Source organism: Myotis yumanensis, unplaced genomic scaffold, assembly GCF_028538775.1.
Source record: "Myotis yumanensis isolate MYYU_CA2020_CCGP unplaced genomic scaffold, mMyoYum1.0.hap1 SCAF_9, whole genome shotgun sequence".
NCBI classification, from domain to species: Eukaryota; Metazoa; Chordata; class Mammalia; order Chiroptera; family Vespertilionidae; genus Myotis; species Myotis yumanensis.
The window spans coordinates 61,382,489-61,405,967 of NW_027223760.1; the positions used below are offsets into that span (position 1 = coordinate 61,382,489).

The window sequence follows — 23,479 nt, forward strand, 5'->3', positions numbered from 1 at the left end:
TCAGAGAGAAGGGTAACCCTCTGCGGCCCTGCCAGAAACAGAGGACCCGATAACGACTAGTTTCAACGGCAAGAATTAACTGAATCCACTGGATGTAACAAAAACAGCTTCCCTTCCCTCTCCATCTGCCATCTTCCTGCCTTAAATAAAACAGCTCAGTTTAAAGAAGCTCTTTCCTCTGACAAGGAAATGAATAGCATTAAAAGGAACGCTTCTAATCTGCCATGTGATGAGGAAGGAAAACCATTTCATAATGAGTTTCTGCAGGTAATGCTGAATCAAGGAAAGCAAGAAGCCCTTCCATTTTAAGATTAAAACCAGGCAAATTGAACATTAAAACTGATCTAGGCCCTGGCCGGTTTAGCTCAGTGGACAGAGCGTCGACACATGGACTGAAGGGTCCTGGGTTCAATTCCTGTCAAGGCTTACACCTCGATTGCAGGCTTGATCCCCATCCCTGGTTGGGGCAAGTGTCGGAGGCAACCAATCGATGTGTCTCTCTCACTCTCTCTAAAAAAATTCAATGTAACGTATCCTCAGGTTAGGATTTAAAAACAAACAAACAAAATACTGATCTAGGCTATGGTACCACTGTCTTCCCATCTCATACATGATGAGGTCAAGGCCATTGATTCTGCACAAAGGTACCCAACACCATACGCCTCCTGCTTCAAAGCAGGGACGGCAGGATCAGCCATCACTCTGCAGGTGGAGTGGGTGCCCCACCATCACAAAACCCAGTTCTCTGTGGTTCTGCAGGAACAAGCAGCAGTTAGCTCAATGCAGGCACGGTGCCTACAATGAATATGGATGTCCTCTGAAGCCTGCTGGAGCCAACTCAGCACCGCAGTTGCACTTGCAGGAAAAGGCTCTCCTGAATTCCTTGGACCACATGAAATGGAATCAATGTCCTTACTAAATTTAAAAAACAAAATAATCTGCAGCCATCTCATACCTGGCCACAGGCCATTCCCCGGGCGCTTGGCACAGAGCGACTGACCCCAGCGAGGTCTGTGTGCAGCCGCTTCTCCCTCGTACACTTGGCTCTTCGGGAAACAGGGCAGCAGCACCCCAGGATGTGCCCGGAAGCACTGCCCAGAACCAGGGTGGGGACAGGCCCATCTCCCAGCTTCTCAGGGTCAAAATAGCCACATACAGTATCACAGGTTGGTCAATAAGGCAAAGCAACTAATACACGATGCAGGGGAGTCACATTTCACTCATCTGCCAAATACGAGAACCTTTCACATATCAGGCAACCTGCTCAGCACAGTGGTAGATCATCACACACAGCTCTGCTTGCTGCTCCTGAAAAGTTAGCTCCAGGGTTTGGCCAAGAATCACCAAGTCCCTTCAAATCTGCAAGTTAAAACTCCCAACCAAGATGCTGAAGAATGAACCATCCCAGCTACAGGGCATATTCATGGGATAAATTTGGACCATAGGCTGGATGATTCTTTACTCAAGTAAAGCAAGACTGAAAAACTACCTCTATCCTGGACCCAGAAAATTACTTCCAAAAACAAAAAGGTAGGTATCGCCGGGGGTTGGGGAGCAGAGAATAACCTAGAAGCTGCCCTTCTGTTTGCCAGGATCTTTCACATCGCAAGTGGATTAGGTATCATTTGCTTTCCATTAACATGTGAAAATTTGAGGTTCCCTTTGAGACTGATATTTAGTCCCGTATTTGTATAAAATAAACACTAAGATATCAAAGTCACAAGGTTTTGCCAGATTCCCAAGTACTGTAAGGGATCATGACCACGTTCACAAGACCAAGTACCATACAACACCCTGTTACTAAGATTCGGGGGAAACATTACCGCCCACCACACACTCGGAATACTCACTTAGACTGAGTCTGTTTGGTGATGTTCCGAATGGTGGCACCTTCCTTTCCTATAATGGCTCCAACGAACTGGGTGGGGACTAGCAGGCGTAGAGGCAGGTCACAGGGTTTCTGCTTGGACACCGATCCTGGAGAGCCCTGTCTTGATGAGCCCCTCTGCCCAAACCCGCGACGGCCTCGGGGCTGCTGCGAAGCGTTCTGCTGGGAGGCCATCTCGTCCGGGATGTAGGCCACTTTCAACGTGAAGTTCTCCAGCTGGAATCCATTCAGTTTGTCTAACGCTCTGAAAGTTGACAAGGAGCAAGGGTGGGAAGAGAAATCGAACTTTATAATAAACCCTTCAGCAAAGCAATACCTATATCTCCTCCACTCAGGATCATTGGCTCAAAATCTTCTGAATAAAAAGCCACAGAACAGGTAACCCAGAGCGACTTAACACCTTAACACCCCACCACACACACACACACACACACACACACACACACACGGGGAAAAAAACCTGACAAGTTTCCAAAGGGAACATATTTGTCATCTAATGAAAAATAGAAAAAATTTGTCAAAATTCACATACAACATTACATCAGTGTCAGGTGTACACATAAGGACTCGATAGTTGCATATAATGTGAATGATCACATCTGTCTGGCTAACATCTGTCATCGCACATAGTTACAGAATGTTTTTTTCTTGTGATGAGAATTTTAAGATCTCTCTCAGGAACTTTCAAATATGCAATACAGTTGTATTAACTCCAGTTAACAGGCTGTGCATCACACCCTCATGATCTACTTGTTTTATAACCGGAAGTGAGTACCTTTGCTCCCTCACCCATTTACCCACTGCTTATCTCAGATATCCACCAATCTAATCTATGAACTTGTGTTTGTTTGGGTGTGTGTGTGACTGGCTTTTTTTAGACTCTACATGTGAGACCATATTGTGCTTATCTTTTTCTGTCTGACCTCTTCCTGACTTATCTCACTTAACATAACATCCTCAAGGCCCATCCACGTTACTGCATTGCCAGGATTTCATTCCTTTTCATGGCTGAATGCTATTCCATTGTGTGTATATACACACCAGGCTTTATCACTCATCCATTGATGGACACTAAGTTGTTTCCATATCTCAGCTACTATAAATAATGCTGCAATTGAAACTCTTCATTAAGCCATTAACCCAAGAGGTCAGTAACAGCAGAGGAGCCAAGGAAGGGAGTGGGCAGATCTCGCCCAGGCTAGTCTTTCCAAGTCAGAAGGGAGGAGATGTTGGAAATATGCACCTCCCTCGCTTCATCTTCTTATAAAATACAAACATTAGACAGCGTAAGCTACAAAGGACAGATCTCTCTCAAACTCTCACAGGAGATGGGTAGGATTTGATACTCAGGATTATCACTCAACACATTCTCAGCACCTACCATGTGCCAGCCCCTACTATGCGCCATCCCTGAGCAAACAGCAGCCCTGACCTTCTGGAGTTCATGGTCTGGCCTGGGGCAGAGAGGCAGGGTGATGATGGGCCAAACTAAGCTATTTTCTACCTTATCTATCTGCCCATCCGTCCACTTCTCTACTGTGAGAGGAGCCTTACTGCATTGTGTTTTTTTTTTCATTTTGAATGTTACTATGGAAAAGTACCAAATCTTAAGAGTCCATCTCAATGAGTTTTCAGAAGGTCAGCCTGCAACCCAAATCCAGAGCAAGGACACACCAGCGCACCAAAGCCCACCAGTACCTCCCTAGACTTCGAAGACCATAGACTGATTCTGTTTTAAAAGTCTAGATAAATAAGTATATATTAGTACATATGTTATGTGCTCTCATGTCTGGCCTCTTTTATTTACCAGGTTTATAAGCTTTACTCATGTTGTTGTTTTTTACCTCACTTAAGTATTTTAAAAGTGGAGAACGCAATAAAAAACGGACAGAGAAGATATCACCAAGACACCAAAAGCAACACAAACACACTTTTAATAATATGCACTCCCAAGTACACAACAAAATTAAAAACAAACAAAGGAATAATAGTTGCGGAGCTGGTGGCTGAGGGCGCGGTTGTCTGTTTCAATCCGGAGGAAGCCCCAGACTCAGAGCTCCAGATCCGGGCGAGTCTCTAGGGACCCAGACTCAAACGGGAGAAGCAGGACTGTCTGGCTACGGTCCCTCCGAGGTTTGCAGCTGTTGCTGGGACAGAGAGGCAGAGCCCCTGGGGACGGACTGAGAGCAGCCATAACTGCTCCCTCCTCTGCCCTGTTGATCCCGTGGGACCCGCCCCGCCCAAGCCCTGCACAGAGCCATTTGCCAGATAGCCTCAGGCAAAGGCTAGATTAGCACCTCCCTAGAGGACACAAGTTCTTCCACTGCAAACACAGCTGATTATCACAGCCAGTCGGCCTGGAGGTCAAATCCCTCTAGTATTAACTATAACAATCAAGGCTTAACTACAACAAGACTGCGCACAAAGACCACTAGGGGGTGTACCAAGAAAGCGTAAAAAAATGCAGAGACAAAGAAATAGGACAAAACTATCAAGGGAGGATATTGAGTTCAGAACCACACTTTTGAGGTCTCTCAAGAGGCTTCTAGAGTCTGTCGATAAACTTGATGAGATGTACAGGAAATCTAATGAGACCCTCGATGGTGTGATAAAGGACCATCTAGAAAGTAAGCATACACTGACTGAAATAAAGAATATTATAAAGACTCCCAACAGCAGACCAGAAGAGCACAAGAATCAAGTCAAAGATTTGAAATACGAAGAAGCGAGAAATACCCAACCGGAAAAGCGAAATGAAAAAAGAACCCAAAAATACGAAGATAGTGTAAGGAGCCTCTGGGACAGCTTCAAACGTACCAACATCCGAATTATAGGGGTGCCAGAGGAAAAGAGAGAGCAAGATATTGAAAACCTATTTGAAGAAATAATGACAGAAAACTTCCCCCACCTGGTGAAAGAAATAGACTTCCAAGTCCAGGAAGCGCATAGAACCCCAAACAAAAGGAATCCAAAGAGGACCACACCAAGACACATCATAATTAAAATGCCAAGAGCAAAAGACAAAGAGAGAATCCTAAAAGCAGCAAGAGAAAGACAGTCAGTTACCTACAAGGGAGTACCCATACGACTGTCAGCTGATTTCTCAACAGAAACTTTGCAGGCCACAAGGGAGTAGCAAGAAACATTCAAAGAGATGAATGCCAAGAACCTACAACCAAGATTACTTTATCCAGCAAAGCTATCATTCAGAATTGAAGGTCAGATAAAGAGCTTCACAGATAAGGAAAAGCTAAAGGAGTTCATCACCACCAAACCAGTATTATATGAAATGCTGAAAAGTATCCTTTAAGAAGAGGAAGAAGAAGAAAAAGGTAAAGATACAAATTATGAACAACAAATATGCATCTATCAACAAATGAATCTAAGAATCAAGTGAATAAATAGCCTGATGTACAGAATGAACTGGTGATTATAATAGAATCAGGGACATAGAAAGGGAATGGACTATTCTTGGGGGGAAAAGGGGTGTGGGAGATGCGGGAAGAGACTGGACAAAAATCGTGCACCTATGGATGAGGACAGTGGGTGGGGAGTGAGGGCAGAGGGTGGGGTGGGAACTGGGAGGAGGGGAGTTATGGCGGGGAAAAAAGAGGAACAAATGTAATAATCTGAACAATAAAGATGTAATAAAAAAAAAACAAAAAAAAACAAAGGTCCCACGCTTTCCTAAGGTTACTCAGATTCTGTCCCAATGGGCTTTGAGTTCAGCCCTGGAAGGCAAAGAAAGACAGGCATGAAATGGTCTCTCCCTAGTTGCTCAGTGGTCATTTCTGGTTCCCATATTGCTTTCCTTGTGTGGAGATCTTTCTATTTTGACATAGATGGAACAGGAGGGTGGCAAAGAGATGGCCCCACCACTAGAAAGGGCACCAAAAGCACGGAGCCAGAACTCAGGCCTGGACAGCCAGATGGAGCGCGGCGCACTGGTGTCCTGGGGACCCAGCCTCGCGCCCTCTTCTCCCACGTCAACCCCCTCCCCTCACCGTCCCACAGAACCGAGGATGGATTCGTCACAATAGGTCCAAGTCACATAGAAACACAAAGAAAGGGGCAGGATATTTCTGCCACCAGCACCAACCCGCCAAGACCCTTCCCGGAATCACTGCTGACCACCATTAACTTCTGCAAACAGACCACTTCTTTCCCTGTTTATATCAAACGTATGTTCAGTATCTGACATAACTGGGATCATGATGTACATAGTTTGTGTTTTGCTTTTTTCCCAAATATACCTTGGGATGTTTCCATGTGATGTCTATGTCAGAGGGCATTCTTTCCATAAGCTTATACAGTGATAGGAGGCACGTGGCACAAATTATTTTACCAACGTCCTGATAACAGAACCGTAAGTTAACCTATTAATCCTTGCTTTCTCCCTCTCCCCTTTTTCCTTAAGGGAAATGTAAATTAAGGGCATTAATTTGGTTTTCTTATTGTTGTTAATCTGTCTCATTCGAGGCTATTTTTCCATTGATTTTTAGAGAGAGAGAGGAAGGGAGGGGAAGGGACAGAGAGAAAGGAACATCTATGTGAGAGAAATACATCGACTGGTTGCCTCCCGCATGCACCCGGACCAGGTCCAGGGATCCAGCCTGCAACCAAGGTATGTGTCCTTGACCGGAATCAAACCCGGGACCCTTCACAAGCCAACGCTCTATCCATTGAGCCAAACCAGCTAGGGCTAGTTTGGTTATTTCTGAAGGAGGACAACCGCTGAGAAATTGTATTGATATTTATGATGTATACTTTTTATAGAAAGTTGGAGCTGCAGAAGTCTCAACCAATTAGATTTTCCTTCTAAACAACTTTAAACCTTTCTCAAGGCCAGGAGAAGCTCATCACTGAGGGTTCTTTCAGAACCCACAGAAACATGGGCCCAGTGAGGGAGTCAACTGTACCTACAGGACTCAGAGCCACGGGCTCAGCACACTCCTTTCCTACTACCAACAGTATAGCTGACTTCAGAAGGAAGTTCTGACGTGGAATTCAGTCAGTAATGTTACAAAAAGTACCTATTTCTTTCTGGAGTGAGACAGGCGGACACTGACGTCATTCTCCAGGGAGGCGAACCTCAGGTCCTCAGCGCCTGTGGTATTCTGGGGCTCAGCCAAGTCACGTGTTCAAAGGGGCCAGCTCCTCGACTTGGCACAAAACAGAAACGTCAAACTTCATGTGCTGCTTCTAAAAGATTGTTGTTGTTGTTGTTTATTTCTTGTTTTCCTGGGGGTTTGGGGAGGAGGAAAGGTTCTCTCACGTGGGAGGTCAGAAGGCACCGTGCTCCGGTACCCAGTATACTGTCTGGGCCCGAAGGCTCCCAATGCATACATGCTGGGTGTCCCCCGTGTGACGGCCCACTGGCAGTTTCCGACCCCTCAAACCACAGCACTCATTGGGGCAGAGCCGAAGAAGTACAGAGTAACCTAACGCAAGCAAGGGCGTTCCGTGACCAAAGACTCCACGTTTCTCAATAAGTGAAACACTGAACCCTTTCTGTGCACAGAGTTTGCTGCTCAGCTCTGTCCTTTGGTGGCTTGCTGAGCCCATGGGTAGAACATTATAGAACTTTCACAAACATACTGTCTATGTGAGAAATGGCTCACCTGTCCAAATTTCAAATGCTAGGCTAGGAAACAGAAGCATGGCGAAGATGAGACTTTTAATAACACTCTTGAGAGCGGGCGCCCATTGTACAGGAACACACGTGGGGCAGGGAGCATAGCCGATAAATTTAGTCCCTCCTCTGGTCCCTCATTGGCTGAGGACTATTTTGGTCACCTGTTTCCTAATAGGTCACCTACATCTTACTCTGTCTCCCATTGGGTTATTTAAAAAAATGGGCTGGGGCCTTTTCTAGTCGCCTTCACCTCCCTTTGTCTAAGGAAATCTTTCTAGGACATGTGCTATCAGCCATGTGTACAGCTCTCATCCTCTCTCCCCACCCCCACATCCTGTTTGCTCTGGGGAAATTCAAGAGCCGCCTGGCCACATGCTGTTTCTTTTCTATGAAGGTAAGTCATGCTTCTTACATACATACGACACGTATGGTGAGAAGGTGACGCGTGTTCACGAGATTTGTGGTGGTGATCATTTCACAATGTATACAAATATCAAATCATGTGGGGCGCCTGAAACTAAGATAACGTTATATGTATCAATTACACCCCAATTTAAATGAACAACTGTCATAATTATTAAAACATATGCATTCAGCTCAGCAGAATCGAGGGTGTTTTTCCAAGCGTGTTCCTCAGGGTCCTGTTTCCCGTCTTCCCCTGGCTCTGCTCTGCCACTAATCTGAGTCACTCGGGAGATCCTGAGTACTAGTAGTTTTGCTAGTCAGTAGCACTTAACTATTGATAAGAAATTTATTAGGGCAGATCACAGTTTAGGGAGCTTTGAGAGAGAGCGGATATGTAGTTTAACTTAAGGATGAGGGAGGAAGGAGAGAGAAGAAATGAGACCAGAGAAGAATTTAAACTCATCGAAGGGCACACACACACACATCTTAGTAGTGAAAAGAGGCTGAACTAGAGACCAGAATTCTAGTCCAGCTGGATCAATAAGCAGCCATGTAACCTTGGAAAGGTCATGTTCTTATTCGGCGCTAGGTTCCTCACCTACAAAACGCAGCAATTCGATTTATGATCGCTTTCAACTCAAAAATTCCATGTCTAGAATTTCTGTTTTCTTCTTCCCAGACCTTACTGCTGTATATAGCACAGATTCTAACAAAATGAGGTTTAACCATTATTGAAAAGTCACACAATTCAGTTTTCTGCTTGTGCCAAGAATGAAAGGTTGAGGCATACAATTCAATAATAATTACTGGAAGCCTGGTAACAGCACTGCAGGGATGCAACTTAAGGAAATAATTACTGCCAAAGCCCAAAGATTTACCTGTGAAGGACTTTACAGTTACACTGGTTCTACAAGCACACGCGCATACACCCAAAAGGCAAAACAACAAAAACCCTGCACACCACCTGTGTTACAGAGGACTGATACAGCGACTGCGGTGGGGTGAAACACTATGTAGCGATTACCAACAGGATAAAGACAGTCAACGGAAATAACGAAACGCTACAGAAGGATCTTTGTAATTTTAGAAGTTATGACACATGAGACAAAGTCTACAAAACTTGATGGTTATCTCTGAATGGCAAAATGGCAAGAAACTCCTTTGTCTTACTGCTCTGTTACTTCTTTTTCCAGAATAAAATCTTCTAGTTACATGATTTTTACAGTTTAAGGGTGATTTTCCTCCCCTTAGCCATCAGCCAAGTTGTTGAACACACTTCTCACCATCACAGTGTACACCTGATGTGGGTCTTCGAACTGATACAGAAGGATCTTCAATGATAGCTTCACAATATAAACAAACTATACTCCGATTCCCTAACGAAAATAAACATCAGAAATAAGAGCCCAAAAGAAAAGAAAGTGTAAAAACTAAATGCCTGCAAATTCTGAAGGGTTATTTCCTTGTCACACATGACAGATCTCCCAGGGAGCGATGGCTACCTTGGACGATGTTACCTGAGCATCTCTGGGAGGAAATGGGTGTCTCGAGGCCCCAGCCTTTCTCGCTCCAAGGAACAAGTGATACTAAATACATTCTGTTTTTAATGATTTATTTTTTGTTTTTATTATTTTTATTCATTTTATTATTTTAATAATCCAAGACTTCAAGTTAAAACAAATAGGTATCTCCTAGTAATATAGTACTCTAAACCTTTGAGTTTTCTAACCACAAGGTGGCAGGAATTTCCATGTTAAATTCTGTCTTAGAGACAGCCTTATTGAGGAATCAATCTTCTTAAAAGTGGCATTTATAGAGGTTTAAGTAACAAAAAGAGGCAGCCACAAAAGCCTTTAAACTAGGTTCCTAACTCTGAGTATCAGCGGCCAGTCATTATCTGGAATAGAGTATAAATGAAGTATATTGAGCAAGAACAGAGTATCATCAGCAGAAATGAAAAAGGTTGGAAAACTCTTAATAGCTGCTAACTTTGGAGTTCTTGCGAGGTATTATGATAGGTGTTTTGGAAGTGCTGCATAGGTTCTCTCAACAGCCTCATGAGCTAAGAACTGTAATTATTTCCACTTTACAGGCAGGTGTGAACTAAGACAGATCAACTTGACCAGAGTGACAGCCAAGAGTGGTGGCACGGAGGTCACCCCATGGACTCTGGAATGTGAACTCCAAGCCTCCACGCTCTGCCCACCCCCACACCAGCACATCCCAGCTACACAGACTCCCAAGTATCAGACGCAAGGAAAGAAAAGTCAACTGAGAATACCGACTCCGCCCGCATGACCTGAAGAGGTGGGCTCTTATTCCTGATGTTTATTTTTGTTAGGGCAAGGAAAAGGCAAGGGAATCACACCGCGCTGGTTTAGGCAGCAGGTGGCTGTGCGCAGCCCAGAGGACAGGCGTGCAGGGCTCAGTGAAGCAAGTCCTGGAGGGACCACCTTCCCAGCTCAAACCACCTGCAGCTGCTCTAAAAGCAGCCCAGAACCAGTGGGTTGGGCAAGAATCACTACTATTTCCTTGGTGCCCATGTGCCTGGCCATTTGATAAGCCTGTTTTTCCATAAATATGTGCCTAAATGAATGACTACATTGGTTTCTTGTCAGCTCTCACTTTGTAGCTCAGAAAACTGAAGCTCAGAGAGGTCAGGGTTACAGTCAGAGGCCACACTTTCTCCAAGGCATCCAAGGAGTGAAAGATCCAATGCCTCGCAAATAAAATCAATTCTCCTCACAGAACAAGAATGTACTCCCCATCTCTTTAAAACAAAAAACAAAAAAAAACTTACTAGAAAATGTTCATAACACTGTATCACAAGACTGACTTTTCCATTCTTTAAATCTATTAACTTTCTCTGAATTATTTTCTAATACTCTTTACTCTTTGGAATTTTTGAGGGAGAGAAAACCCAATATTCTTGTAAGGAAACTCAACGTGGGCAAGAATTAAAATCAGGTGATCCCTCTCCAAATACACTTTCCCCAGTGGGAGGCCCATCCCTGAGGACGGGGTTCTGCCTTTAGTCACCGGCAACATTTGGTCAATACGTAGTGGCTACTCACTGAATGACTATTAGAATAAGAGATGCAAAGAGCATTTCCCTCACTGAAATGCCCATTTATTTGTTTGGGGTATTTAATTACTGAAATGACAGATTCCTAACAGCCTGTTTCTTTCCCCTTGGGACCAGCAGGGCAGGGCAACCTCTAACAACACTTGTAAACAACGTCTCCACGTGCAGTTTGCCGTCAGGGTGGGATTACTTGCAGCAGCGATTCTGCCATGGTTCCCAGCCACCGCCAGCCCCTCCTGTGCTTGTCTCAGTGCTTGGAACTCGGGGGCTGCTAAATGTCAGCCAGTTCCGACTCAAGTTCAAAACCAACAAATGTTCTCCCATACGGCTGTTAGCATCGTCCAGTCAGCTGGCTATCCTCACCTAAGTTTTCAAACAGGACAACTAGGACAGGCCTCTGACAATCTCCAAATACCCTTGGGTTTAGCGTGTCACCCCATAGTTTCCATCTAACAGAGCTGGCTGTAGCAAGCACTTATTGGAGATCTCTGTAAAGACAAACGGAGTCTGCATTCTCACTGTCCTCACTCTGACCTCTGCCCCCATCTACTTGGGGTATAAAACGTGAAAATTTTCTGTTCTTCCCTTGTACACAATTTTGTTGAAGAATAAGGTTGGTAAACATCAGTTTTACAACTCACACCACAATTTCTAAGATGTCCAAAAATCTCATGTTAACTGTAAATTTTTTTAAAAAATGAGTGAAAGATACAAACAGAAGGAAAAGCAGAATATTTTTAAAGCTCTTAAAAGTCTCATTAAAAATGAATCTCAGAAGTCTCATTTTTTAGGGAAAAAAGTGAAATGAACATAAGTAGATACTGCTTTTCACCCACAGGATCAGCTACACCTGGTACAGCCCTGTGTTAGGGAGTCAGGAGAACGCACACTCACATGGACCGATGGGGATTTAAACTGGTTCAGATTCTATGAAAGAGAACTTGCCAATATTTAAAAAAATTTTAATAAGTATCTTGATCTATTTCTAGGAATTAACCCACACCCATATTCACACACATGCAGAATGACGTGCAAAAAAGAGATTCTCTACCGCAGCAATTTTCAAACCGGTGTGCAGCAAGAACCATTAAAACATGCAGTGCCTGACTATTTACTCGGCGGCACTGCCCTCTTTTCCCTTAGATTGTCAAATAAAAAAATGACAACAGCCAAGACGATAGCCATCTGGTGAGTCAAAACTTCACCTATTCTTTTGTCAGATCAGCAACAAATATAATCTATTTTTTGGTGTGCAGCAGAAATTTAGCAATTACTTTGTGTGCCATGAGCAGAAAAAGGTTGAAAATCGCTACACTCCAGCCTTTCTCATAACTGCAAGAGACTTGAAATAAACATTCAATTTGGAACTAAGTCATTTCTATATTCATACAATGAAATTCTATGCAACTTTAAAAAATAGGTTTCTATGTACAAAACACTCAAGTGCTATGGTATCATTTGTGTAAAAAGAAGAAAAAATAGACACACATGTTTGTCTTCCATATGGTTATCTTCAAGAAAGCTGGGGAACAACACTAGGGGGGAGAGCTGCACCATATACATCTTTGGACCTTTACATTTTTGAACCATGTGAGTATTACTCACATATAAAAACTGAAGTCCCACTGTGTGATGCAAATTTCCATCTCCTCGCCAGCCCTATCTTTCCTCTCCTGGCTCCTCCAGGAGTGGGCACTGCCTGTGGTCAGCTAGCTCGGTCACCTTCCCCCTTCAGGGCTCAGGTCGGCCAGTGCGGTCTCTCCTTTCCCCTTTCCCACGCTGAGGGCAGACAGCTGTCCCTGCCTGCACCGTGTCTGGAGCGGTGAAGACTGCCATGGTCCCTGACACTCAGCTCTCTGCTGCCGGGCACCTTGCATGCCATTCCTGTTTGCAATATGAGCAGACAGGTCAGAAGCAATATTTGTGGGATCCTCATTTTCTCTCTCTCATGTTCAGTCAGTTCATTAGATCATTCTCAAGCCTACAGAAGTGTTTTTTCCTAAGGAAGATTGTTTTATCTGTAAAGTTTGGCCTCCCCATTGCATTGGAATACATTTTTTCCCCACCAATCTAAAATCAAATTACATTGGTTCAATGTCTGCACACTCCTAAATGGCAACAGTAACGATTAGGAAAATCAGGGAGCAAGAAAACAACATTTAACACTGTTGTTTAACACATGACCTACTTACCAGCTTTGAATAAAACAGCAATAATGTATGTATCATATCAATAAGGGGAAAATCTTAATGTAATTTGATGGTACCCAGGTCCACAGCTATTTGCAAATAGGGTGCAGTTCAGCTTCATCCCATATCCATCTACCACTGATATATTGAAAAGGTAATAAAACTTTAACCAATGCAAATTCTTATCATACCATTAAACATTAAAAGATTTGCAAGGTCAAACTTGGCAAAATAAAGTTTATTTCTGCTGTCCACTGGGCCAAAATATAAGTACTATACTTAACCTGCTTACTATCCACATAGATAAAAAGTGTCAGTCTGCTTACTGTCTGGCTTGGTCCTTACTGGAATAGGTTACGTTTACGACTGCAGTTTCCGAGTCAGTGTTCACTGGAGGGAGAAAAAAAGGAAGAGAAAGAAAAAAGTTAGTCTTCTTCTTACTTCCCCCCTTTCACAAATTTGAAAGCAATTGAGAAGACGTGTACCTTGCTCACAGCTTTCCACCACTCCATACTGGCCTAGTAAACTATCCAGCACCTATCAGGAGGGGGGAGAAAATTACAGATTTTCAGTTTCCCAAGGTATTACGAGGGCAGAAATGTTTGAAAATCACAAAGAACTGTGATGAAAAAGAGCCCCCAAAATCAACTGGGTTCTGGGCTATCATAGTGAGGGACGGGCACCATTGTGGGGTCCCCTCTCCTGCATCTCCCTGACTGTAGGCTCATCTCCTGGGGATAATGAAGCCCTGAGGCAGCTCAGCACTGCTCACAGCCACAGCCGCCCGGTTCCCAAGGCGGGAGCAGGAGGAAGCATCTATTTCCCATGCAAGACAGCAACGCATCATCACACTTCCTCCTTGTATACAGAGTCACGAGACAAGGGTCCACGTCAAGTTCCATCTTTAAGATGTTCCTTCTCAAAGAACTTCCTTTTATAGCTAAAATGGACGCATCGGAACGGACGACTCTCAAGGCAGGCCAGCAAAATGAAGAAAGAGCATAGCTGATATTCTACCTGGAGCTAGAGACTAAGCTGAGTGGTATATCAATACTTAGTAAAAAGTATTAAAAAAAAAAAAAAAGAAGTAGTGAGCATTTCTAAATCTATACTAGACTGGAAAACGCACAACTTGAAACTGTTTTAGCATCTTTCCTGTGGCTGCATTATTCCACTGTGCATGTCAGTCTCATGAGAGGCCTTGAAAGCAGCACCTACATTTTATCAGACCATGAACTGTGGGTGTACATCTCATCAGTACAAACCAAATCCCACTGTCTTTCACTTCCAAGAACTATAAAAAGATTTTTTTTTTAAAGGTAAACCAAGATGAGTTTCTATTAATTTACAGGGAACCAATTATTCATTAATTTAATTGCAAACTTTGAAGGACAGGCCCTTGAGAACGTGTTCTGGCCCCCAGAACACAGTAAAGCATCAAGAAATGCACTAAATAGTCAGGGTAATTCCCTATAAACTTTAAGCAACTTCTTCTAAAGCAGTGGTTCTCAACCTTCCTAATGCCGCGACCCTTTAATACAGTTCCTCATGTTGTGGTGACCCCCAACCATAAAATTATTTTTGTTGCTACTTCATAACTGTAATGTTGCTACTGTTATGAATTGTAATGTAAATATCTGATATGCAGGATGTATTTTCATTGTTACAAATTGAACATAATTAAAGCATAGTGATTAATCACAAAAACAATATGTAATTATATATGTGTTTTCCGATGGTCTTAGGCGATCCCTGTGAAAGGGTCGGTCGACCCCCAAAGGGGTCTCGACCCACAGGTTGAGAACCGCTGTTAAAGGACCATTTATCTTATGTGGTATCTTTCAGGCTTTTGTCTACTGATTCCGATTTGAAAACTATAGGCAGGTATGTCTGGGAATGAGTTTTTTTATTTTACTTTTCCCCATTTTAAATAAGGTTAATACCTATTTGTGAATGGGGAATCGTTACATTTTTTCATAGTGACGTTTTGATGTGAATTTCCTTTGAGTGGGGCCTATTAATAGAAGCACACTAATCTTTGTCTCTAATTACAGCTGCTATTAAATCAAAAAGCTTAATCTTTAATTCAGAGCACTCAGCTGACCACATGTCATTTCATGTGTCTGTCTCAGCTACTAGGATGAACGATCACATGAACAGGAATTTCTGTTCACTGTACTGTCCCTGGCACCTGGAATGTACAGGCACGAAAAGACATTCCCATGGCTCATAAGTGAAGTCAGTGCTTCTCGGGAGGAAATTCTAGTATAGCTTACTAGGAACGGCACTCTCCAGTAGTGCTCACCTGGTTCAGAGGTGAACTGACATGCATGTCACGTTGATCACAGACATCTTTTATAAAGGCAAAAAATAAAAATAAAAAACTTCTTACAGTGCCACCCAAAGAGGCATAATATGCAACATGTAACACCTTAAAATCTAAAAAAAGCAACCTACTTGTATTTTCAAGACAAAAATGTTTCAATGCCAAAAATGTTTTATATGTATATTAATAGAATTCTAAAGAGGTATTTAAATTCATTCCATCTTAATTAAAGCAGCAGGAACAGTCCAGCTACCATTTAAAATTTAACTTTTAAATGAAAGCCCTCTAACAGTAGGGCTTTATAGCAACTTGGGTATCTTGAGGGGCAGGGGTGTGGAGGGGCCTGGAGATGGTGATGATGGAGGAGGGGTATAGGGGGTAGGTGCCAATTTAATATGTTTATTTAAATAAGCATCATTCTTAATTCTTCTTAAAAGCAGTTTTTTAAATAAATACATTACTCTCCATATTGTTTAGCTTCTATCTCCTTAACTTTTTTAAATATTTTTTTTATTGATTTCAGAGAGGAAGGGAGAGATAGAATCAATGGTGAGAGAGAATCATTGCTTGGCTGCCTCCTGCACGCCCCCTACCTGGGATTGAGCCCGCAACCAGGGCATGTGCCCTTGACTGGAATGGAACCCGGGACCCTTCAGTCCGCAGGCCGACGCTCTATCCACTGAGCCAAACCAGCTAGGGCAATCCCCTGTTACTATTATAGAAAAACACACACAAAACTACAAAAGCTAAATACCCGTGTTTATAAACAATATTGACTAAACCTGCAAAAATAATGCAAAAGAAACTAATATTTTGCAAATGGCCCACTGGCAAAGTGACATAAATTATAGATATATTTCTTTTTATATATGGACACACAAATATGCACATATATTTATTTGTATGTAAGTATATACATACATACAGGCAGATAAATAAATGATACAAGAAAACTTCTAACTTAAAAAATCGAGGAAATATACATAAAATTTTCACTGCATCCACTGTACAAAGTTTAATATGTCCAAAACAAAATTGCTTGTAGAGTTAAACATTCTATTCCTAGATAATAATAAATGCTACTGATTATCAGAACTATCCTGTGTGTAAAATCTCTGGGGGGAAAATTAGAAACTACAATTCTATCTTCTAAAAATGGTGAATTTTATTGTATGTAAATTATACTTCAATAAACCTTGCTCTAAAAAAAAACACAAAACAAAAACACACACTATAATTCTTAAAGGAAAAATAGGTCCATCATCAATCTTGGTACCTAGTTGAGGACATGTTAACCAGACAACCTAGGGGGGTTTACCTAGACACCTGAGATGGATTTCAATGGGTCTTTGAGGTCTTCACTCGTCATTTTTGCATAAGTTTTGGGGGTCATCACAGCTGAGAGAAAGATTGTCAATAACCCAAGCAGAATCACAAATCCCAGAAGGGTTTCCAACCCCCAAGTGCTTGAGCAATGCTAAGTAGCCCGTTTTCCTTTAACTGGATGGGAAGGCATTTATCTGAGTGTGCTGTGTGAAGCAGGACTACCACACTGTATCCTGCCCCCCACGTAACTGAGCTCCCCACGTAAATACAGCTCACTCCTCACAAGTCGGCCCTGTTGACTCAGCCTGCATTACAGGAAGAAAAGACACATGTTCCTGTATCTGTCGCATAAACCGCCCACCACCATCTCTAGGTTCTTGCCTTCTCTCAGTTCCTAGAATGTCTTGTCTCTTCTCCCATCTATCCCAACCACAAATGTTTCTTTTAAACAGCCTTGTTTTGATGGTAAAAACAAACAAAACCCAAAATACTTCCACTGCACATTTCCAACATTTCCACAATCTCTTAACAAACCAAAACCCTCATTCCTAAGTGAACTTATTTTACTCAAGCCCACAAGAAAACATTTCTCTATGCTTATGTAAGTTTAAACTCCAACTGGGAGGGGAAGACGCTACCAAAGCAAATTTAAGCCGCAGAGAGAAGGAATGTCTTGGCGGAATCCCACCTTTTTATATATTTAAAACTTAAAAATCTCAAATGTTCAGCACTTTAAAAAAAAAATAAAAAGTTCATCCAAGCCGAAACCGGTTTGGCTCAGTGGATAGAGTGTCGGCCTGCAGACTGAAAGGTCCCAGGTTCGATTCCGGTCAAGGGCATGTACTTGGGTTGCGGGCACATCCCCAGTAGGAGATGTGCAGGAGGCAGTTGATCGATGTTTCTCTCTCATCGATGTTTCTAACTCTCTATCCCTCTCCCTTCCTCTCTGTAAAAAATCAATAAAATGTATTTAATAAATAAATAAATAAAAGTTCATCCAAATGTAAAAATAGCAAAGAAAGAAGCACATGCTTAAACGCAAAGATTGTCACTTTCCTTAACATAGTGGTCAAGACTTAGATCATAACAGCCTAGAGTGGAAACAACCTAACTGCCCACCAACTGATGAAGGGACAAACACAATGTGGTGCAGCCACACAACGGAATATTATTTGGCCATAAAAGGAATGAAGTACTGACACATGCTACAACACAGATGAACCCTGACAACATTAAGTGAAAGATGCCAGTGCCCAAAGACCACATCTTAAGGGTTCCACTCACATGGAATGTCCCGAACAGGGATCTCGGCAGAAACAGAAGGTAAATGAGTGGCTGCATGGGGCTGTGCGAGTGGAAGGGTGACAGCTAAAGGTTTCTTTTGAGGTGATGAAAATGCTCTAAAACTGACTGTGGCGATGCTTGCACATATCTGTGATCATACTAAAAACCACAGAACTGTGCACTCTAAGCGGGGGAGTTGTGCAGTATGTGAATTATAGCTCAATAAAACTTAAAAATAACTAAGATCAATAATACTAATCACCTAGGTTTGTTAACCCTTGAAGTATTATTAAAGTAAAATTTTATCAGTTTTGCCATTACGTATGTCCTCATGAAACCATTGCCATAATCAAAATAAAAGTTTCTTCATGCCCTCTTCAATCTAGTAGCCTAATTTATTCAAACACGAACACCAAAATATAGTTGAAAAACTACCTTTGTAACTCACACATGATCAGATTTCCTCTGCCACAGCAACCCCACCATCACCCCCGACAAAACTAGCTATTTTCAGCTGATCCCCTTGGGCAGGGAGGAGGTTCATGCTCTCCAGAAAAACCTTCTGATCACTTGCTCTTTACACCCACCGCTCAGGCCCCATCACCTCTGAAACATCTGAACCAAAGGTCTAATTGGCATCCTTGCCTGCAGCCCACCACCCCATGACTATTCTCCTCCTGGAAGTTACTACTCTTAAGTGGCTTCTGAATGCCCACACGACTTGTCCAAACTGCAGCAGGTATAGGTCACCAGTGTTCTGGTACAGCCTGCCTCTTCCAACATCTTTAACTGCTTCCCCCACACCCACGCTCCTGCCACACCCTGGAGAGTAGGGAGAGCGCTCTTGTTTCCATAGCACCTGAGCTTACCTAATCCTGCAAATGAAAACAATGTCATTTTATCATCTCTTCACTGGTCTTCTCCCACCGGACTAGTGATTATTAACCATAGTGATTGACTACATGTCAGATGTGTTGCAAGTAATCCATCCCTAATAGTTACACTGGCTTCCATGTATGGATGTCAGAAACTTTGTATTCACTTCATTTTCCTGAAGCTCATTATTAAAAGTCATCCTAGTATTGCTACCTCCTACTCTGAACCCTCAGATTCATTTTAGCTTCCAATTGCTTGTTCTCATAACAGTTAGACCTGCACTGTCCAAGTGTGACAGCCACTGGCTACATGGGGCTATTGGGCACTAGAAATGCGCTCAAGTGTAAAATATATGCCATATTTAGAAGACATAGTAAAAAAAAGTTTTAAAATATTGATTAGAAGTTAAAATTGTTAACATTTTAGCTACATTTGGTTTAGCAAATTAATTTCACCTGTTTTAACTTTTTTTTTTTTAACATGGCTACTAGAAAATTTTAAATTGCCTAATGGCCTGCATTATCTTTCTATTGGACAGTGCTGGGCTGGACTGATTTTTTAAAATCATTTTTTATTTTCAATTACACTTGATATACATCATTATATTAGTTTCAGGTGTACACCCGTGACCAGACATTACACAACTTAGTAAGTGATCACCCCAATAAATCCCACACCCATCTACCACCACACCTAGTTATTAGAATATTATTAACTACAGTTCCTATGCTGTACTTTTTAAAGCTGAGCTAATCAACTCACACCCTATAAACTCTAAGAGCTTCCCTTTGTAACTGGAATAGCATCCAAAATCCCTAACAAGTGTCTGAAGGCCTGTGTGACCCACTCTCATCCAATGCCACTCTCTCCGCTCCAACCACACTGGCCTTTCAATAGTGACTTCCGGGAAACACCTCAGGGTGCTTTCTAGTAGCAGCACTGTCCCACATGGTTTTTCTATGTTAACTCATTTAGGCCACACAGTCCCATGAGGTATCATCCCATTTCACAGATGGGTAAATTACGGCATAGATTCTAAAGTGAGGGAGAAATGATTTAAGCCCCAGCTGTCAGATGTCAGAGCCCACACTCTTCCCCGCATGCTGAACTAAGTTGCCTCATTTCTTTACACAATTAAATTGAAATATGACACAAACTAAAACCAGTTCAATCCTGACTTTGCTTGAAGATCACTATCATCATCTGGTAGGCAAAGAACTTTATCAACTCCCATGTTTCAAGTGCTATTACTGTATTTTTATGTACTTTATTCAGATGAAGGTATTAACCAGCATTAACTTGTTCTATATTTTACTAACAGAAATATTTGTAAAAAAAACACTCCAAATAATATAAACTTAGGGTCTCTTCTGACCACCTGCTTCTAAACTATTTACTTCCCCCAAACCCTAAAAAAAAAAACAAAAAAAAAAAACACCACGGTCAGTTTGGTGGGTCTCTCCAGATGGTTTTAGAAGTATGTGTGTCACATGAAGATGCTCAACATCATTAGTCCCCAAGGAAATGCATTTCAAAACCAAATGAGATGTCGCTTTATACCCAATAGGAGTGGCTATATTTCTTTAAAGGAAAACAATAAGTCTTGGCAAGAATATGAACAAATTAGAACCATCATACATCCCTGAGAGGAATATAAAATAGTGCAACCTCTATGGAAAACAATATGGCAGTTCAAAAAAAAAAGTAAAGAAAAGAAAAAAATAGAATTACCATATGACCTGACAACTCCACTTCTGGATAAATACCCAGAACTGAAAGCAGAGATTCGAAGAAATAGTTGTGCACCTATGTCATAGCAGCATGATTCACAAGTACCAAATAGAAGCAACCCAACTGGAGAAACAAAACGTGGTCTATACACACAATAAAATGTGATTCGGCCAGAAGACAAAAATGAAGTACTGATACACACTAAGTGTGGATGGACCTCGAAAACATTATGTTTAGTGAAATATGCCAGACATAAAAGGTCGCGTATTGCATATTCCATTTATCAGATTGGTAACTCCATAGAGACAAAGTAGGCAAGTGGTTGTCAGGGGCTGGGGAAAGGGAGGATTGGGAATGAGTGCTAATAAACAGGTAGAAAGATTCTTTTTGGGCTGATGAAAATGTCCTGGAATTAGTAGTGATGGTTGTACAACCTCATCAATATGCTAAAACCCACTTGGTAAATTTTATAATTATGTGAGTTTTAAAGTTTTGTTTTTAAAAAGTATGTGTATATGCATATACAGTGGGGCCTTGACTTACGAGTGTCCTGACTAACGAGTTTTTCGAGATACGAGCCATCTCTCGGCCGATTTTTTGCTTTGAGTTGCGAGCTAAAATTCGGGTTACGAGCCAGCTTCAGATACCCCACCGCTAGTTGGCGCAGCGAACGTCACAGTGAACGCCACAACATCAGCCCAGCATCACGTGTCTCACTCGTTCACTTTAAAATTTGACATACGAGTAATTTGAGTTACGAGCTCTGTCACAGAACGAATTAAACTCGTAAGTCAAGGCCCCACTGTATATATTCACACATGTACCCATAGAGGACAAATATTTTGAGTTTTTAATTTTTGTAAAACTAATGTATTAATTACTGTTCTAAATATTTACATACTAGAGGCCAAGTGCATGAATTCGTGCACGGGTGGGGTCCCTCGGCCTGGCTGGCAATCAGGGCCGTCTTACCCAGTCCCAATCCGGGCTGGCTGGCCAGCCAGTGGAAGGGACCACGGGAGGTTGGCTAGCTGGCTGGGAGGAGGGACCATGGGAGGTTGGCCAGTCACGGGAGGTTGGCTGTGGGAGAGCACTGACCATCAGGGGCAGCTCCTGCATTGAGCGTCTGCCCCCCTGGTGGACAGTGCATGTCATAGCTACCGGACAGTTGTAATGGTCGCTCAGGCTTTAATATATATAGACTAGTGGCCTGGTGCACGAAACTCATGCACGGGGGGGCGGGGGGGGGGGCCGATCTCAGCCCAGCCGGCACCCTCTCCAATCTGGGATCCCTCGGGAGATGTCCGACAAACCGGCAGTCGGACATCCCTCTCACAATCCGGGACTGCTGGCTCCCAACCACTCACCTGCCTGCCTGCCTGATTGCCCCTAACCACTTCTGCCTGCCAGCCTGATCACCCCCTAACCACTCCCCTGCCAGCTTGATCGACGCCTAACTGCTCCCCTGCCAGCCCAATTGCCCCCAACTGCCCTCCCTGCCAGCCAAATTGCCCCCAATTGCCCTCCCCTGCTAGCCTGATGGCCCTGAACTGCCCTCCCCTGCTTGCCTGATCGCCCCTAACCACCTCTGCCTTGGCCCCCACCACCGTGGCGGCTGGGGCGACCAAGGAAGCCAAGCCTCCTGCCCGCTCTCCAGCCAGCTCTGTGGCTCCAGCCGGCACCGTGATCTTTGTAGCATCAATTTGCATATTCCCTCCTCATTGGCTGTGGGCGTCGCCATCTTTATCACAAAGTGATGGTTGATTTGCATATTACTCTTTTATTAGATAGGATACTTTCTTACTTACTCCTCACAATGTGGCTATTATCCCCATTTTGCAGATGAATCAACAGAGGCAGATTTTACGTAACTTGCTTAATATGACATTATTCATCTTGCTTTTTCCCTGCCATCTTGGTGGCCAATCCATGTTGGTAAATACAAATCTAGCACATTCATTTTAACTGCCACATGGAATTCCACAGCACCAGCTATTAACCTGCTATCTTTTCTCCAGTTCCCTCCGTCACAGCAGCCCCCCAAACCTTGAACACTGAGCCTCCTGTGGTCCACCCCCACATGCCACAGGTCTTGGGAGAGTCCGGCAGTGAACCAGGAGAGCAGTGACTGCCCAGGCCTCCTCTAGGCCTCAGCCCTAAACCAAAAATTCAAACACTAGGGAGGGAATCCTAGACGCAAACCCCGGTTTCACTTACTCACTTATTCCTTGTACAGAAAGGCCGGGATTATCGCTCAACAGCTACAAATTACTAGAGGAAAGGGAGAGACAGCAGTACAGAAGCCTAACTACAATTCTAACATAATCCTGGGTAAAGGCACTGATTAAGAAGTAACTTATCCAAGTGAAGTGGAAAATATCCAAAGTAAGTGGCCCCCAAAAGTGGTAGCAGACTATCCCAGATGTTGGCATTTTACCCTCGTTTAAAGTTTTAATTTTTTAAAAGAGAGATCGGGGGTGAGGGGGAGAGAAAGAAAGAGGGGGAAGAGAGAAAGAGAGACATTGATTTGTTGTCCACTTATTTATGCATTCATTGGTTGATTCTTATATGTGTCCTGACCAGGGATTGAACCCACAATCTTGGCATATTATAACGATGCTCTAACCAACTTAGCTACCTGGCCAGGGCTACAATTTACTTATTTTTAATATAAATAAAAACAGCTAGAGAAGGAAAAGAAAGGTGGGTTCCAAAGTCAGTATTGATAAGAATA

At 42.9% G+C, this 23,479-nt stretch overlaps 1 protein-coding gene across 2 annotated transcripts in view; it reads right to left on the reverse strand.

Moving 5' to 3' along the window:
* IGF2BP3 (insulin like growth factor 2 mRNA binding protein 3) overlaps window positions 1-23,479 on the reverse strand; it is a 109,845-nt gene that overhangs the window by 25,158 nt on the left and 61,208 nt on the right. For both annotated transcript variants that reach the window (XM_070424430.1, XM_070424429.1), the window contains exons 4-6: window positions 13,688-13,739; window positions 13,529-13,592; window positions 1,851-2,132 (exon numbers count right to left, since the gene is read on the reverse strand). In XM_070424430.1, coding sequence (XP_070280531.1) covers window positions 1,851-2,132; window positions 13,529-13,592; window positions 13,688-13,739 — 398 coding nt within the window. The remainder of the gene's footprint in view (window positions 1-1,850; window positions 2,133-13,528; window positions 13,593-13,687; window positions 13,740-23,479) is intronic.